At 39.5% G+C, this 18,241-nt stretch overlaps 1 protein-coding gene across 1 annotated transcript; it reads left to right on the forward strand.

Annotated features, from left to right (window-relative positions):
• The first annotated feature begins 1,063 nt into the window (after window positions 1–1,063).
• ATPsynF (ATP synthase, subunit F) lies at window positions 1,064–16,946 on the forward strand. Its single transcript, XM_089252226.1, has 4 exons — window positions 1,064–1,284; window positions 8,228–8,326; window positions 10,247–10,363; window positions 16,815–16,946. Exons 1-4 carry the CDS (start codon window positions 1,188–1,190, stop codon window positions 16,844–16,846), a joined length of 345 nt encoding a protein of 114 aa, XP_089108352.1. The 5' UTR covers window positions 1,064–1,187; the 3' UTR covers window positions 16,847–16,946.
• The last annotated feature ends 1,295 nt before the right edge of the window (window positions 16,947–18,241 follow it).

The following is an 18,241-nucleotide window of genomic DNA, read 5'->3' on the forward strand; positions in this document are numbered from 1 at the left end:
GCATGCAGAACACAGTGTAGCTGATGTCAAAGCCATGTACTTTATATAGCCGCCCTGATCTGACGCGCCCCGCTAGGAAAACACGTAGCGTGATTATGTAACTCGTTTCTGTCGGTGCGAAATAGTCTAATTCGGTTCACGCTGGCAAACAAACCTATTCCTAGGAATAGAACTTTTGCGCCGTGGGCAGCATGAAAACGCTGATTGGTTAAAAACTTGAAAATCAGGTTTATTTGACGAATCAGCGTTTTTACGCTGCGCGCGCTGTACAAAACCTGCTCCTAGGAAAACTCAGCTTTAAGCCGGGTTTTCCTAGGAGAAGGTGTTTTGCGCCGCGTGAACGGAACAGTATAATTTCACGTCAGCAGCAACGTGTTACATAATCACGCTACGCGTTTATGTTTTCCTATCGAGGCGCGTCAGATCAGGGCGGCTATATAAAGTATATTGCTTTGGCATCAGCTACTCTGTCGTCTGCATGCTCCGGTTTGAAGGGAAGGGAAACAAAACACACAAGAGTGAAAAGAATATCGGCAAAAACCGCGGCGCACGAAGCATTTGACTCCTCCGGAAGTAGAACTCCTTAATACACGAAGTATATGGAGGCGTCTTATCCGGAAGCAGTCGGCCAATCACGGCTGACGTAAAGCACTGCCGTGAGGCGTATTGCGCTCTGTAGGAAAACAGTCATGCCGCTTTTCTTATTGGTGAGTGGACGGCGTGTCGCGCTGGGCGAATCACGTTGCACGCGGCACAGGAAACCTGCTCCTAGGAAAACCCGGCTTTAGGTGAAAAATGCTGGTTTCACACACACACACACACAAAAAGTGTCGGTGTCGGATTGATTTAAGGAGGAGATAATTTTTGAGAAAGTCGTACCGATAAAAAAATTATGAGAAACGTTGTAGAATTAAAATATTTCTTTCGTTGATGGAAGTTGGGGGAAAAAAAAAAACAGGATGGCAGAAATTACGGGAAAAACGGTTCATATGGTCATGAGTGTTGAAAATGAACTATATCAGTCGACCACTATAAGACGGAAGGTCCCGACACTTTCAAAGAACACAAGCAGAAGGTTTTACGTCTGCATGACCTCTCTGTGCACGTCCATCTTATCGTCTGCCTAGAATTGTTGTGAGAAGAGGTCGGTAGTTTTAATTTGGGCGGTTTGTTCGATCCTCGCCGAAATGGTGTTCGGGTTTTTGAAGAACTTCGGCCGGCTTCCCGCTGAATACAACGAGAGGATCCACGGCCCTTACAACCCAGGCGTTTATTACGGCAAGAGTGAGTATAATTATATACATATATAATAGCCATCTCCCATAGTTTCCTCTCTTTAACATTGTTTTCCCCTCGATTGTAATGGCATGTTTAGTTTTTGAAGCCGTTATTGACACGCCATCATTGGCAGTGCCGTCTTAACGCATGGGCCCACCCGGGCACGGCCCTGGGGCCTCAAGGGAAGAGGGGCCTAGGAGAAATTAGAACGGGTTGAAATTTTCGAAAATTTGTCTGACAGGTTTAGACGAAAAAAACTAAATGACTATTCAAACATTTGAAAAGACACGTTAAAAACAACTAACGGAAGGTAATCGCATCGGGAATAATCCAAGACAACGACGTTACTGCACAAAGGAAAAAAACGCTGTTACCCGTTTGAATCGCCTGTGCTTTAAGCGCCATCTATAATGGATGGGTAATGGAAGCTACCGAGGAACAATCTAGAACAATGACAACCCGGCAAAACAAGTGCGAGCCCCGATCGGCAGAACTGAGAGCGCGGCATTGGTGACTTATAGTGCTCTTGGTGATCTTGATTATATTGGATTTGCTGGTCTGGATTATACAGCACCTGTACCCAGGGCCGTAACTGGGTTGGGACAACGGGCACCGTCTCGATGGGGACCCTACAAAAGTTCACATTTGTTTTGCGTAATAATAACCCTTTCCAAACGCCCTCCCCAAAGAAAAAATTTGCAGTGGGGGAGCAAACTATGGCCCTGCAGTAAAGTCAGGCTAAGAACATAGTGGGAGTAGCGAGCAAAGCAACGAATGAGAAGCGAGATGAGATTATATCTTCCAGCAAGGAACATAGTACACATAGCAGGGTTTAAGCTACGGTCACATTTTTCGCAAAATGCGAAAGAAAATAGTAGAATGCAAAAGAAGTACTTTCGCAAAAATATGTACAGGAGGTACGAAACGAGTAGATATCCAACCATCAATCATTAAATTATCATTGTAGCATTTTGCTAAAGCTTCCCTCCACTTTTTTCGCGGAAGGAATTTTTTCAGCTTAAACCCTGACACATAGTGGCGGCATTTAATATAGGAGAGAGTATCAAATATTGTTCTCGCAATCAGCTTGGTTTTTTAAGTTAAAGAATGCTTAAAAAATTCATAATTGCACTAATTGCAGCCAGACAACAGGAATAACAGTTGTGTGAATATCTATCATTATTTTTTAAATATAACTACGGAAATATTCCTCATATTTTGGTCGTTTTTTTTCCTTCACCTTTTCCCACAGTAGTTGAGTGCGATCATTTGTCGAAAGATCAATATTTTCTACTAAATTGATGAGTAAATAATTGAGAAAAATATCAAGTTTATCAAAGCTTCTCTACTGTTTGAATTTGAATTATTAGCATGAGGGGAAGGTAAAAGGAAAAGCTCTCCCCCCCCCCCCCCCCCCGTGTTCGAGTATCGTTATTTGTATAAATATTCGTTGGTTTCATTTTTTTTTATGAGAGAAATGTAATTATTAACACACGATAATCTAGAATAAAAACATTCAGTACGTTTCCAGTATGGAAATATTGACGGTACACAGAAAATAAACATATAAAACTTGCCAACTTTTCCACAGGAAAAATACATGATTTTTAATTCAGACTACTCAGATACATTTTCCCACACGCTGTGCATGATAAATTAGCTTAAAACTCAAAATATAAATATTATTGACTCGAAATAAAAATCATTTTCGGTTTGGTTAAGCACGTGCACACGAAAAAATTTTGACGGGAAATGTATGAAAATTATTCGGTACTTGTTGTTTCCATTTGATTGTCCACACCATTTTGAAGTACGTCGAGAACATCAACGATTCTGGTGACATTTTTGACCTCACTACCGCTTTTTAACAGCGAAAACAAGCCCTTCGACCATCTTGAAGCTACACACAAGCGAGCAGAGCGGCGAAAAGAAAATATCTTGAATGCGCTGTTCTTATTGGTTATCGTGGAATTCCCGCTCTGCTGCGGTGAGCACCACTATACGCAGGCGCAGTGGAATAAGTGTTTGATTTCGCTGCTCGGACCTGTTCTTCCATCGTTGCTGTGCTCTGTCTCACTGTGTTCAGCCTAAGGTTGATCCACAGGTGAGTTTCTTTCACAAATGAATGTGATGGAGCTGTTTCATTCATTTGTGAAAGAAACCCACCTGTGGATCAACCTTAGAGACCTTACTGAACTTATAATGTTGTCAATAACAAATAACAACTATAGTAAAATACAAAGTTGGTGATGTGCGCTGATGATTTTTTTTCTTTTGGCAAGAAAAATATTTCTGAAATCGTGATAAAGTACCAAGAGTGGAAACAGTCATGCTTTTGGATGTCTTTTTTGACAAAAAAAAAAAAAAAATCCAACACTTCATTAAAAAATATATCAAAAATGAAAAAAAGAACGAACCAACATACTTGGATTAATTAGGGGGGGGGGGTCGAGATTGGAAATGAAACATTCTAGTCTGGCAATGGGAAAACTGTTCTGCGGGCCAGATGCAGCGTGCCAAGAGGTTGTATCTGCACCACCAAATGTGTTCCCATAGTAAAGTATCAATACACGTAACACAATAAATATCCAAGCTGACCGTATTTCATAAAAATACAGGAGATAGAAAATCGGGATCCACGTGGGATATCGCAAGTTATCGCTGAAAAAAAATTGGTAAAGGCAAGCAAAGTTGTCAACTATCATTGGAATTGCAGATGGCGGGAAGTAGGGAGCTCCCACAAGATGCAATGGGTGGAAAATGTATAATCCAAGCTGACCGTATTTCATAAAAATACAGGAGATAGAAAATCGGGATCCACGTGGGATATCGCAAGTTATCGCTGAAAAAAAATTGGTAAAGGCAAGCAAAGTTGTCAACTATCATTGGAATTGCAGATGGCGGGAAGTAGGGAGCTCCCACAAGATGCAATGGGTGGAAAATGTATAATCCAAGCTGACCGTATTTCATAAAAATACAGGAGATAGAAAATCGGGATCCACGTGGGATATCGCAAGTTATCGCTGAAAAAAAATTGGTAAAGGCAAGCAAAGTTGTCAACTATCATTGGAATTGCAGATGGCGGGAAGTAGGGAGCTCCCACAAGATGCAATGGGTGGAAAATGTATAATCCAAGCTGACCGTATTTCATAAAAATACAGGAGATAGAAAATCGGGATCCACGTGGGATATCGCAAGTTATCGCTGAAAAAAAATTGGTAAAGGCAAGCAAAGTTGTCAACTATCATTGGAATTGCAGATGGCGGGAAGTAGGGAGCTCCCACAAGATGCAATGGGTGGAAAATGTATAATCCAAGCTGACCGTATTTCATAAAAATACAGGAGATAGAAAATCGGGATCCACGTGGGATATCGCAAGTTATCGCTGAAAAAAAATTGGTAAAGGCAAGCAAAGTTGTCAACTATCATTGGAATTGCAGATGGCGGGAAGTAGGGAGCTCCCACAAGATGCAATGGGTGGAAAATGTATAATTCACCAAACAAAACGTATATGCTTGACAAATATGTTTATATGACATGATAATTATGACCAAGTCTGAAAAAAAAATTAAATTATTGATTTCTAAAGTTCAAGTAAGCGGCATTGAAAATAAGAAAAACACTGGAAATTTTGTTGAAATGCCAATTATGGAAATGTCCTGTGAAATACGGGTCATATGGTCACACTGTACATACATACAAGTATGAGTGACAGAAATATGACGTATCTGGTCCACGGACTGAAAAGTTTGCGCACCACTGTTCTAGACAGAAATTAAAATTATTGCACAATAGAGACAAGGTGCAGGATTGAAGATAATAAAGATCAGGACTTGCACATAAACAACCATCTTCCTGCTGATATATGGATAAATATTCTCTGAAATTATGAAAATTGTTTGTTTGGGTTCGAAGATCGATGTCAGTTTGAGTTAGTTCTCAACGTTTCCCCAACACTAGTGGTTGGCATCATCAGGAGAATTGATAAAACTGGATCAAAAATCCTTTTGGTCCACGAAAACCTTATCAATTATTCTCTGGAATATTATTGAAAATAATTATTAAATAATTCATAATTTTTTTTTTTTTTTTTTTTTAAATAAACCTGGACTCTATTAAGGGGACGAAAAGCTCTCTGCGTTGAATAAAAATACTAGAACAGCTATAGTATAATCTGCTGCCAATTCTGTTGACTTTCTTTTCGGCGCCAAACACGTCCTGCGTCTCAGTGAAAAGTCAAGGCCATAACTGGTACTATGGATGCTGAAAATAATCGCCTGCAACCATAACAACGATGGAAACCAATAAGCATAATAACAATAATACAGCAAAACCTGTCTTCAATGGAAACGCAAGGAACCAAGATTTTATCCGTTGAACACAGGTTCCCGATGAGTAGGGGTTCAATTGACATGTGTAAAATTATATAACAATCTCAAATGTAATTGAAGGATAGTATAATAAAAATAAATCACTTGAAAATAAACCAATGAATTTAAATGTGGATAAAATAATGTACATTATTTACTCTATAACTATTAAATTCGTATTTCACAGCATCTGTATAAAACTTCATCACACACACATCTGAAATGACTACATTTACATTCTTTTTGACTCTCAGAAATTTTCAATGAGGGTGACAATATCTCTTGTGTCTGGTTCAGTTTGTACATTGTCATCTATGCTCTATATTTATGTAATCCAATCCTCGGCACCAGGGCTGTAGCTAGGATTATTGTGGGGAGGTCAACATGATTTTGCTGCCTCGACCACTGTAAAATTTGATTTTCTCATGTAAAATTTTCCACCTAAATTTTGCTGCCCTAGCAATTTCCCTCTACTTCTGGCCCTGCTCAGCACTTGCCATAACGAAAAGCATCTTGCAGTCAATTTTGTAAGTCTTGTATGATTTGGAAATCTAACCATTACACACTGATTTCTTCCGTAGAAAAGCCTGTTTTACCGAAATATTTTGTTACAATTTCACAGAAAGCAACTGTTTTACTACACATGGTTTTTCAAAACCAGCAGCATCAAGTATGGTAACTGTTTTTATAGATCCAAGGATGGGAGAATTAGAACTCGCACCGGCAAGCAGTCATTGCATTAAAAATTCCAATAGAACTAATATTTTGTATGATCCTTTTTGGTCAATTTGTCATGAAACAGTCGAAGTGTTTGTGTAAAATTTTCCTTTCCGTTTCCACGTTAGACATGTTCCTTTTAATCCAGGTTTTTTTAATGTGTATTTTGACTTTGAAATCACAGGACCACAATATTTTCCCAATAATGGCAGGTTTCTGCTTAATACAGGTTCCGTTAAAGACAGGTTTTACTGTAGTAAAAAATATCACTTTCTGGACTAAACATAAGGTATCAAGATTCAAAATGAAACATTTAAAACTAAATAAAAAATCCAATCCAAACTCTTTTAAATGAACAACGATCAGAACAGACCTTCCTCCTGCATAAATAATCTGTTAAAAAAAGTAAAACTCTGGCTCTATTTCCCAAATAATATACCCATTGAGGCATTATGAATTAGTAAGAAATAATAAAATAAGGAATCGGAATGATATACGGCCTTACTTGAAGAATCTGAAAAATAATACACTGAACGCACACACACAAAGGAAAAACAACATAAAGCAATGGCGAAATAAAATTTCAAAAAGAAAATCTAAAAAAAGCACAAAAAAAAAAAGGACATCGGCTCGAAATGGTTTCAGAAAAACTCGTTTGAAATCCCTGTGGAGTGCTAGTGTAACGATTGAATGTTGAATTCTCAGATTCAATTATTTTCTGATCGTCGTAATGTGATTTAGGCCCTAACTCTGTCATTATTAGATCTTCGTTCAAGTTTTCTTTTAATAACAGAGGTTCTGGAAAAAGTTTAGATCTCACCAATTACATTTCGTTGGACCACCATCACAAGAGGCACACGATTCAATTGAGAGGTTCATCCCAATCTTCACTTAGTGATGTCACCGCAGCTAGCATCAGAGGAGCGGGCAGGCAAAGGTATCTCAGATGAACTTCCGTGTTAGTAGACTCGATGTATTCCAATTTGATCAGTAATGTAGCATCCATGTGAAGAAATCTGACCAAACCATTCGCACATGGTGTTGGTAGAGGCAACCAGGTAGAGCTGTGCCTAAGTTCGTTAATCGATCAACGGTTCATGATGATGAAAGAGACGATGTCCGGTGCACACCACACTGGGCGAAATGCCTTAGTAAGAAGAGCAGTGCAGTACATTTGTGACTCTGTATATTTTTGCACGCTCTCTCTGACCGTTTCTCGGAGTTGAATTAAAGGTCAACAATAAATAAAGATTCCAAAATGCCTAGATTTAGGACTATTCCACTGGGGGGGGGGGGAGATTGTCCAAGGTATCATTACACTAGCACCACCTGGCTCTGTAGAATCCAAAATTTGGGGTTGTCCTCTGGACCCTTTACAAACAAAATTCCATATCTAAGAAATGGATCCTGCCCGAAAATAAAAATTAATGAAACCATAAATTTGAAATTTCATTTCTTCTGTGATAGATTGATTCACTTCCCACAAAATAATATATTGGGTGGGATGCAGTTTAGAACACCTCAGAAACATTTGTTTATTTTCGCTGTGCTTGCCTGCTTCAACTGGATTATATTGCCTTCTCGGTCTGCTAGGGCTTTAATCCTGCTTAATTAAATAATATTGCCATGTTTCTGGTTGTGGTGAGAATAGAGTTGATAATTTCAGTCCGGGTGCAGTGGGCGAAGCCGTTTGCAGGCCTGTGCCAAACGAAGTTCGGCCTACAGGTATAGCCACTGATTTGCGTAATGTTCTTATTATAGATTCTATATATTTTTTTTTTTGCCTTTTTCATGCGTATGGACTGCTTCTTACTTTGCAGTGCCTGTATTTTTTGATAATACATTTTTATTTTTCGTAACAGAAGACACTGCTTTTGGTGAAGTGAAGCTGAAGGAGCTTTCGTCCTGGCTCAGCCGTAGAAAGAAGTCACCGATTGCTATGTGCTCAGCTATCGGAAGAGGTATAGTGCTCTTTATTATTATTTTTCGATAGATTTTTCTCATTTGTTCATTTCGTTTTACTTCTTTCTACAGATGAGATGGGTGCCAACAACGACCCCAAGTTATTAATATGAGCTGCATATCTCTCTACTTTGAAATTAATGATTTCCATATGGAAAATTATTTTTGTCACTACGTACACAAACACTAATTAGAGTGGGACCGTTTTAGTTCATAGGTCTGAGTAGCCTTTTTTTCCACGTTTCTCAAAGAGAGGTTTATGCACTAACCGCTCAACCTAGAGACCTCTTGTGGTGGTGGATTTTGCAGTTTCACATAGCTACCAAGTCTCTAGAATTTTCTTCTGGCTCCAGAATTTCTACTCTCTCTCAGACCTCCCGAAAAGTTCTTGTATCTATCAAATTTGTACCGTAATTGTAAAAACCCTATTCTTTATTGAAAAATTATTCCCCTAAGATTCCTTTGAAAAAAAAGACCCTTTTATTTTTAATATCGAAAATGGTATCATGAGTGTAATGTAGATTGTGGCCATTGCGTTAAATAAGAATATAACTTCGGCTTTTCAACATCTGAAATTGGCGAGATGACTTACTCTGACCATATGTTCCATTAAGTCTGTGTCCTGTTTTGGGCCTGATGGCGGTTATTATTTTTCGACTGATTCAATTTGAGAGTAGCAGTGACGGGTAATTTAAACTTATGGTTGGTGATTATTGGCGACTTGGCTGTAATTGTCTATGGCTCGCACAACGTTACATTTTTTGCAAAGGGGAGAAATCCTATCTTTACAATTTTGCTTTTATTCATGAAAAATCCCTACATTATTTTCAAAAATCCTTTTTACATTTGTTTTTGTGCAAAATTAGTATCTGCTCAAATACCTTTATTTCAATTCTCCAAAGTTGGCAGCCATGATTTCATGTCCCTTTTCCCATAACCCTTTGCGATTTTTCAAAATTTGTCGACTGGATAATATGTCAATGTGGTTACAGTAATTGTAGGTGTGATATTAAAGGTTGATGCTGAGCATGTTGAAATTTTATTCTTGCATGTGGAGTGAAACCAGGGTTTTTGACTAATCCCGGCCGACAGTTCGCCTAGCATTATGAAAAAAATCATCATTAGCATCTGAAATTTTTCATTCGATGACTAAATTGGAGTCTGAAAACTTAAATTTAAATTTGCGTAATCGTTTCTACCAACATAGGAAAAGATCTAGTCCCAGGAAAGACAATAAAAAATTATTTTGGTTGTTCCTCTCGAGGTAGGTTTGAGGATATTTGGCTTCTACAGAATTTGTTTGGCGCTTAATTTTTTTTGTCAAACTCTCGGTGAAACAGTAATAAACAGCTGAATACTAAACAAAATTAAGAATGAGGATGCGACAGATAGCTTTAAAGATTAGATTTGCTACACTTATATGTATATAGAAAATATATTGCGACAGAAGATAACGTAACATTGGCTTATTTATAACAACACTTAAAATTGTGGGTGTGTAGCACAAATACATTCGTTTGCAACAATATCACCAATACTAGGGCTTGACAAATAAAAAAAATTGAGGCACCAGTTGATTTTTTTTATATGCCCATCAAGAGGGTTTTTGCTCAAGAAAAACATTCCTAGATAATATTGAAGGTTTTGGGAGCAACATGTTTGCTTGTGTACAATTACAAAAAAGCAGAAAATCTATTGTAAAAGCCTATTTAATTTTTGGATTTATCGTTTGCTGTCATGTCAGAAACCTGTCAATATTTCTTGGTATTTTCGACAAATGAATATATTTGCTATTCATTTTTTTTTTGTCTTGCTGTTTAATTGACGAGCGAGATAAACCTAAAACTATTTTGTGCATGACAATGGTATAAAATGTATTATTTTTGTGTGATAAAGCAATTATGTTTACTCGAATGCAGCTCACTGGAGATGGCAAGGCAAGTTCGTGCATCCCTATAAAGCTGGAGTCACGCCATATGTGCATATGGTGGTATGCACCATGATATTCTTTTACATAATCAACCACGAGCATCTGAGTGAGTGAAAATATTGTTTCTTACTAATAATTTCCGAATTTCATATTTTGAATTTTTTTCATAGTAGTTGAAGAAAATTGGTCACATGAACCAATTGTGATTTGTGAAAGGAGTAACCCCTTATTCGTCTCCGAAAACACACCATAGTAAATATTTGAATTTATTACTAATTAAAATTTATAAAATTAAATTCCCATTCCTTCCATTTGTAGAGGGCTGTGATGGTTAATGGAAAATACTTCCTCAATAATTTAAAGGTAATTAAAACGTATTTGTTACATGATTAAAGATACAGAACCTAAGAGAACAGGATGATATGAGCGGATTGTGTGACTGCATTGCTTGACCGGCAATGACCTACCTCCGCCATGGAGGCGCCCTCCTCTTTTGCGCGGACATCACCATCCAGAAGTGGATGCTGTCACCATACCTTGAATATGGCAGGTGTGGATACCACTCGTTGGGAAGTTAAATTTCATTGAAAGTTGTGTATCAAAGTCTATACTGCTTTCCCTTGGGTTGAAGCTTATATGAGCTTTACTGGTGCGACCAGACGTCCATGTCAGAGGTAGTTTTTGTTGCTTGTTCAGTTGCTTTCCAATCATGCTCAGGAGGAAAATACAGGGATGGGCCGGGAAGTAATAAGTTTCCAAACAACTACTGTAAATTTCTTAAAACAAAACTTTCTATTTTACATTTTCATACCTTGCATTACTTTTCTATATAGCTCTCATTCAAATTCTAACATTTGTCAAGTTCTTGTGGCAAGCTTTTGAGTACTGGCATCGTAGTCTGTAGCCAATTAGTTTCAGCTACGTCCCGAGATACTTGCATCCATAACATACGTCACAGGCAAACTCAAAAAGAAACATTGGCAATTTCCAGATGAAGTTGTTTATTAAAATCAAAAACACAAATTAAATTACAATATGTTAAGTCAAATATCGTCAAACAAGAATAGCCATGATCTCAATGAATAACATATAAACAGATCTCACCCACTTATGTTGTCGACTATCCACACAGACTATGAAGATCTAGCTGACTTCTTAGGGGAATCAGACTGGGAATGGTGGGCAATTCAACCTAATCGACAGAAGTCCATGATCACAGTTCATGAATCAGCACATCAATGATGAAGCACACGTTACTAGTGAAAAGATCTCAATTCACGAGACAGCACGTCGATGATGTGGCACACACCATCAGCAGGAAGATCACGATTCATAAATCAGCACATCACACATAGCTATAAGACATTGGAAGTTAGTAAACGGGAAGACGACACACAGAAGATGATTTCGTCACACGAGGAAGGTGACAACCATCACTTTTCGTGAGCAACTTGAAACGCTGTACTGCAGTCATGTGGATATAAATCACATTATGACGATCATCGCTCACATCGACCTCTTTGCGCGATTAGAAATATATAAACTCCTCAGACTAGATGAGTAAAATTATTAGAAGGCAACGACTATCCTGACCAGCTGGAGTAGTTTTAAGCTCAGTAGGATTAGCCACACACTTTAGCGATTAACACAACATAGTAGGTTGTTAGTAAATTATCGTGAAGAGCCTCAAGGCTGCTGTTAGCACAGCTGGATGAACAAAGAAGAAATGTTATGTGATGTCTAACCGGACTATTTATAGAAGAAGTGAATAGGTTTATTCTCGCCAATCTTCGTACGGCAGGCACTCGGAGTAGGAAGAAATTGATGACATCATTCGGATTTGCATATGGGCATGCAGCATTGAGTTATGTTCAACATTATTTCGTTTTGGTGGCAACAGTCTCAACAAGATGGAGGAAGTTGATCAGGCTCTCCCCCCATATTTGTTTACGTGACTAATTATGAGATCAGCGAACTACTAAAACAAAAGGAAGCCCGCGGGTACCTCTGCCTGTGAAATAAGGTATTTAATAATACTACATATTTTTACTATATATACACTGGTGTAAGAAATTAAGAGAATTTGCAGACTTGGTCGATTATCTCTAGAACTACTGTACCGATTTTAATGAAATTTGATATGTACATACATTGATACAATACAAAACAAATAACCATTCAATAAATGTAATATACACATGCATGATCGTGCGTAACACTCGTTGGAGTCGGAAGGTATAAAACAGCGGTTGCAGAATAAACAAAAAAATGGGTTAATAGAGGGTTTGGTCCCCTCTTACAGATATACAGGTCTCACAGCGTGATTTCATACTTGAAATAAGGCAGTTTATCATTTCCTGTGGCAATTGGTCCCACTCGTTCAGCAACGCTGTTTTCATTCTCTGGATGGTTCCCAGAGGGGGGGGGGGGTTGCGAGTTGCAATTGTCCTCCCCAGAGCGTCCCAGACATGCTCTATAGAGTTAAGGTCTGGAGATCTGGCTGGCCAATCCATCCGGCGAAAATCCTCACTCTCTAGAAAATCGTCGAGCAGAAGAGCTCTACGTGGCCTCGCGTTATCGTCCATTAAAATGAATTCGGGGCAAACTGCACCCCTGAAAATGCGAACATAGGGCTCCAAGACTTCATCCCTATACCTCACACCAGTCACAGTGCCTCTTTCAAAGACATGGAGAGGTGTGCGGCCATCCAACATGATGCCTGCCCAGACCATTAAACCTCCGCCATAATGGTCGATTTCGCGAACATTGGAGGGTAGGTAGCGGGTCCCTGGTTCTCTCCATATGAACGTACGGCGAGAATCGGTGCTTAGGCTGAACCGGGACTCATCAGTGAAGAGAACGGTCGCCCTTTGATCCATACTCCAATCTCTATGCTCTCTGCACCATGATAAACGGATTCTCCTGTCCGTAGAAGTGAGCGGGAAGCAAACAGCAGGTCTTCTTGCAAACAACCCTTTCTCGAGAAGTCTTTTGGAAACAGTCACTGTCGGTCTCTTTGTGCCATAGTGTAATCAAGACGAAACTAGTTAATTTTCAGTGGACATTTATTCTGGATTAAATCATATGGAACTTTTTATATTACACACGTATATATATATCACGCATATCGTCCACTGTGAAAAACTGCGAAGATGCGGACCGAGCATTCTGCCCTTCTCTCTTTATTGAAGTTCGCTGTTTGCCTCCTTTCTCTTCACCAGCCAAAACTCAGACTGTCTCTTTTTTCCCTTAGATACTTGATCTTCTTTGCTGCGAAAGCGCATTTGTCAATTCTTACTGGAAACCCTAGTTCTTCTAATTTATCAAGAATCCGCGTTAAGTGCTCCAAGTGCTCTTCGAAAGTTCTAGAGAAAACTACCACGTCGTCCATGTAAGCCTGGGCGTAGCCACTGTGCTCCCCTAATACCCGGTTCATCTCTCTCTGGAATGTGCCAGACGCCCCTGGTAGACCAAACTGCATGGTTTTCCATTGGTACACTCCACTGTGGGTGGTGAAGGCTGTCAGTGGCTTGCTCTTTTTCTCCATCTTAATCTGCCAGTATCCTTTCAGGAAATCCAGGCTGGTCAACCGATGAGCCGCCCCTGCTTCAAAAATTAGATCTGGGATCTCCATCTGGAACACTGGAACCTTGGTGACGGCATTGAGCGCCCTAAAATCTACGCACATCCACATAGTTGTCCTTTTTTGCGACACAGACTATGGGATGGGCGATTTCCGAATCCGATGGCTCAATCGAGTCCAAGTCCAACAACTCCCTCACTTGCCGGTCCACTTCCTGGCGATATGCCACTGGTACACTGTAGCCATGAGGCCTACTGTGTTTGACTTCTGGGATCAGTTCTATCTTGTGTGCCCCTACCTTTGCAGGTTGAACGGGACGAGTGAAAAGCAATTTATGTCGTAAGATTAAGTTTTTCAATCGTTCAGCCTGTTTTGTGGTCAAATATGGGATCACTAGCCCGTTTAACGCCCTTAAAAATTCATTGCCCTTACCTTGTTCCGGAAAAGTTGCAACTTCTCCAGATTCTTCCTCCCCTTCAAATATAATGTTGACCGCCTTTACCTGTGTCACATATTTACGCATTTTGTTCTGATGAATGTGTTTTCTAGAGCCATCCGACATTTCTATGATAAATGAATGTGTATTCTTCTCCACAATGATTCCCGGACCTTGATACCTAGCATACAGTTTATTGGCTGAATCAGGGATCAGAACGACTACCTTATCCCCAACCTGAAAAATTCTTACCGATGGCCTAAGATTATGATGATGGGCAGTCCTTTCTTGCTCGATCAGGGCTGTCAACTTGGCCTGCTCTGTAGCCTTTTCCAACCGTTCTCTTAAATTATGCAAATACGCATGTATAGGGGGTGGAATCTAACTGCAAGGCACCCTATTTGCCTGTCCAGGACGTCTTCAGTATTGATAGTGGTCCCTGAGGTTGTCGCCCATACATCAGTCGAAATGGTGACATCCCCGTGGTGGTGTTGGGTACCTCTCTATACGCCCACAACACATACGGAATTTGCAGATGCCAACCCCTGCCTTCCTCCCTTATCACATGATGGAGCATTTTCTTCAATGTCGAATTAAAGCGTTCAACTAAACCATTAGACTGGGGTACATCGGCGTTGAGAACCGAGGACAAGATCCTATGCGTTTCTCAAACTCTATAGTCAATTTAGAATTGAAATTAGTTCCATTGTCTGAGGCTATCATGTTCGGGATGCCAGTGTGGGAGAATATACTCAACAGGGCCTCGCATGTGGCCTTGGCATTTAAGCTGGTGAGTGGGGGGGGGGGGGGTTCTCAGATCCCGCCTTTGCTCTTTCATCACTCATTGATGACTCAAATCTCCCTTTTCCATTCACTTCTGTGGGTGCCGTCACGTATTCTGCTCCTAGTTGTTGGGTGTCGCCTTCTCCCCTGAAGACAGACTTGGCTCCTTTGTCACATAAGGAAGATTTAATCTCATAAAAGGGTGGTACCTTGCCCTTCAAAGTGTTATAGACATCTGGGGGCAATAAAACTTCCTCTACAAGCCCTTCCCCTACAGAACAGAGAATGTCCTTTGATGCTGCCACCCGTGTGCACAGATAAGGGAACATGAACTACTGGGCATTTTACAGCTGGACCAAAAATTCCTTTCAAAAAAATAGAGGGTTTCCCTTCTACCTCCACATTGGATACAAGGTCTTTCCTTATCACCGTAATTTCGGTCCCTGAGTCGATGAGGGCCAACGCTGCCTTTCCATTCACGCTGATTGTGACTCTTTGCAGCTCACATAGCCCCTTTGTTGGATTCCTGGAGGCCCTGTTCAATGGATCTACCCTTGCGACCACTACGGACCCACCCGTTCCTGTGGTGTTTCCCCCCTTCCCCTGGCGAATTTCGTTTTTCTTTCCCTGTCCTGGGACAATTCTGCTTGAGATGGGATCTAGATCCACAAACAAAACATTCTAATTTTTTAAAACCTTTTTCCAGTTTTTCCTGCCTCCTACTCAGTTCCATTTGGCTATGCCTGACTTTAACCTTCGAGTCTGTTACCTGAAGATTTCCATTGCCCTCTCTCCTTCATGCGTATGATTTCCCCTTCGCCGAATAGAACACATCGCATTCTTTTCCTAAACCTCTCGGTCGAAGCCAATCATCTCCTTGTTTAAGGACAATATGTGTGATGGTCTCGTTGTCTAGACCTTCTATTACCTTGTCTGACACTATGAGTTGTTTGAGACCATTGAAATCGGATACGCCTCTAAGCTTCACATCGTAGTCCCACATGGAGGTCAGTCTGGTGGAGTATTACACAAAAGTCTCCTCCGGATTTCTCCTTGCCTCTCTGAAATTTTTAAGGCACACCTGAGGAGATGGTTCGTACTCCCGAAGAACAATCTTTTTTAGCTCTTCGTGATCCCCATACTGGTCTTCCTCCATGAGTGTCAACAGTTTGGCCGCCCTTTCCCCCAACAAATTTATGAGGATCTTGGCTTGGTGAAATCTCGCTCATTATACAACTTGCGATGATACAAAGATGGAAACTAAACAGCAAACATGTGTCAATGGTCAACTTTGAAAACAACATGCAGCAGGTTATGTTGTCTGGGCCCATAAACCAGATTGTTGGGATTTAGCAGAGATGTCGTTTTAAAGCATGAACTGCACATCAGTTAAATAACAAAATAACTAATTTATATACTATAAGACAGAGATCAACATGATCACACGGAAAACACAACCATCACACTACAGCAACTCACAAGCTACTAACTATACTGGCAGGAAAACATCGTCTTTCACTCGCTGCTACAGCAGCGCAACCATAAACAAACTATAGAGTAAGTAAGCAGTGAAGAAAACATTACAGTAAATATTTCACAGAACCCCCCACAAAAAAATATCTTAGCCAAAGCCTTTCATCGTCCTATAGTGGGGAAACTGCGTTCACACCAATTTTTACCGAATTTGAAAGCTTTTCATGATGAATATGTGAATTCTTTATTGCACTAAAATCTTTGTCTTTTTTTTCTTTCCAGAATATCACAAGCATTACAAATACCATTGGTAAAAGGTGATGGAATATATAGATGCCATGATTCAATGTAGTAGGTGCAGAATGTTTTTTTTCCAAGGTTTGTAATTTAGAATGAATAAATATATCTGAGGTATTTCTTTTCTTTTGACTTTAAATGCTTGAAACATTTTCAACTTCCAGGGTGGGTGTAAGAGTTAAATTTTGTGTGTGTCAGCTGTGGCCCTATGTTCAACCGCTTAATTGCTGACAAAATCTTGTGCGATCTGCTCCCCTGTGTCACCTTTTTTCGTTCATGGGCAGTAAAGATGTATAAATACTCCTAGGCCAGTTAACGTATATACTTTGTAGTAAAGCATATATGAGGGGTTCACAGCCATAGTAGACCAAGTCCATTTATCTTCATTATGGATAATAGCTTAAAGTTTTTGACAAATAATTCGGTTCAAGTGATGTAAAGAAATTAAATATGTCAAAGTTTAGTTTAAAATATTTTTTTAGTGTCCTGCTTTTACAAATAATCAGTATTTTTGTTGTAAATTTATAGTCTTTCTTTAAGAATGGGGACTTGGTCCACTATGGTTGTGAATTGAAGCTTCTATGTGAAGAAATATGGTGCTGCAAAGTATAAGTGATAAACATTTTATTAAGATTTATTTTATATAATGAAAAATTCTCAATTTTGAAATATTTTCATTAGGTATATTTAAACTTAAATCAATTGCAATGATTAAAAAATGTTACCATTTGTCATAAATCAATCACTGTCCAAAATATGTTCATAAATTCTAGAGAAAGTAGCTTGGAGCCTAGTACATGGTGGGTAAAAAGTCAGTAGAAACTTAAAAAATTCATAAAAATCGAATTAAAAACTCTTTGCAGGGTTGGCATCGTTGGGTCACAGGAATTTTTTAAGGGGGGGGGGGGCAGCCGATAGGTGGCGCTGATGTACACATGTCAAAGATATGCAAATAATGAACATAATGCATCAAAAGCATTTGTTACAGCAATATGTGTTCCACCACCACGGGATAACACATTGCAGGCGAGTCACAAATCTAACAACAGCAGAGTGCAGCAGGTCCACATTACTAAAATGAACTGGTTGTGGATTAGGAGCTGATTTTTTCTGTCTTAAAAAAATTCCAGTGACCTAGCAATGCTAACCCTGCAAACTTTTTTATTTCGGTTCCAGTTTTTATTTTTAATGTTTCTGCAGACTTTTTGTCTACCCTGTATTTGCCTCCACTGGAAGATTCTGGAATATACATGATGTATAAGTGCAATGCATGGAAGAAGATCCATCATATAACTATCTTTTTGGCCAAAGTGATCTTTCTATGGTCCGCGTACAATGCATTTTGACTTACTTGAGACAAAGAATGCAACTTTGGTCCACAAACCTGCTGTTCCTAATTTATTTTTCGAAAA

The sequence above is a fragment of the Pholcus phalangioides genome, unplaced genomic scaffold, assembly GCF_987345545.1.
Source record: "Pholcus phalangioides strain wild (caught in Gottingen) unplaced genomic scaffold, Ppha-v1.0 ptg000028l_1, whole genome shotgun sequence".
Lineage (NCBI taxonomy): Eukaryota > Metazoa > Arthropoda > Arachnida > Araneae > Pholcidae > Pholcus > Pholcus phalangioides.

Coding starts and splice junctions, on each gene's coding strand:
- ATPsynF (XM_089252226.1), top strand. CDS start 1,188: ATGGTGTTCGGGTTTTTGAAGAACTTCGGCCGGCTTCCCGCTGAATAC. Junction 1,285..8,227: donor AGGCGTTTATTACGGCAAGA/GTGAGTATAATT, acceptor TTTTCGTAACAG/AAGACACTGCTTTTGGTGAA. Junction 10,364..16,814: donor AATCAACCACGAGCATCTGA/GTGAGTGAAAAT, acceptor TTTTCTTTCCAG/AATATCACAAGCATTACAAA.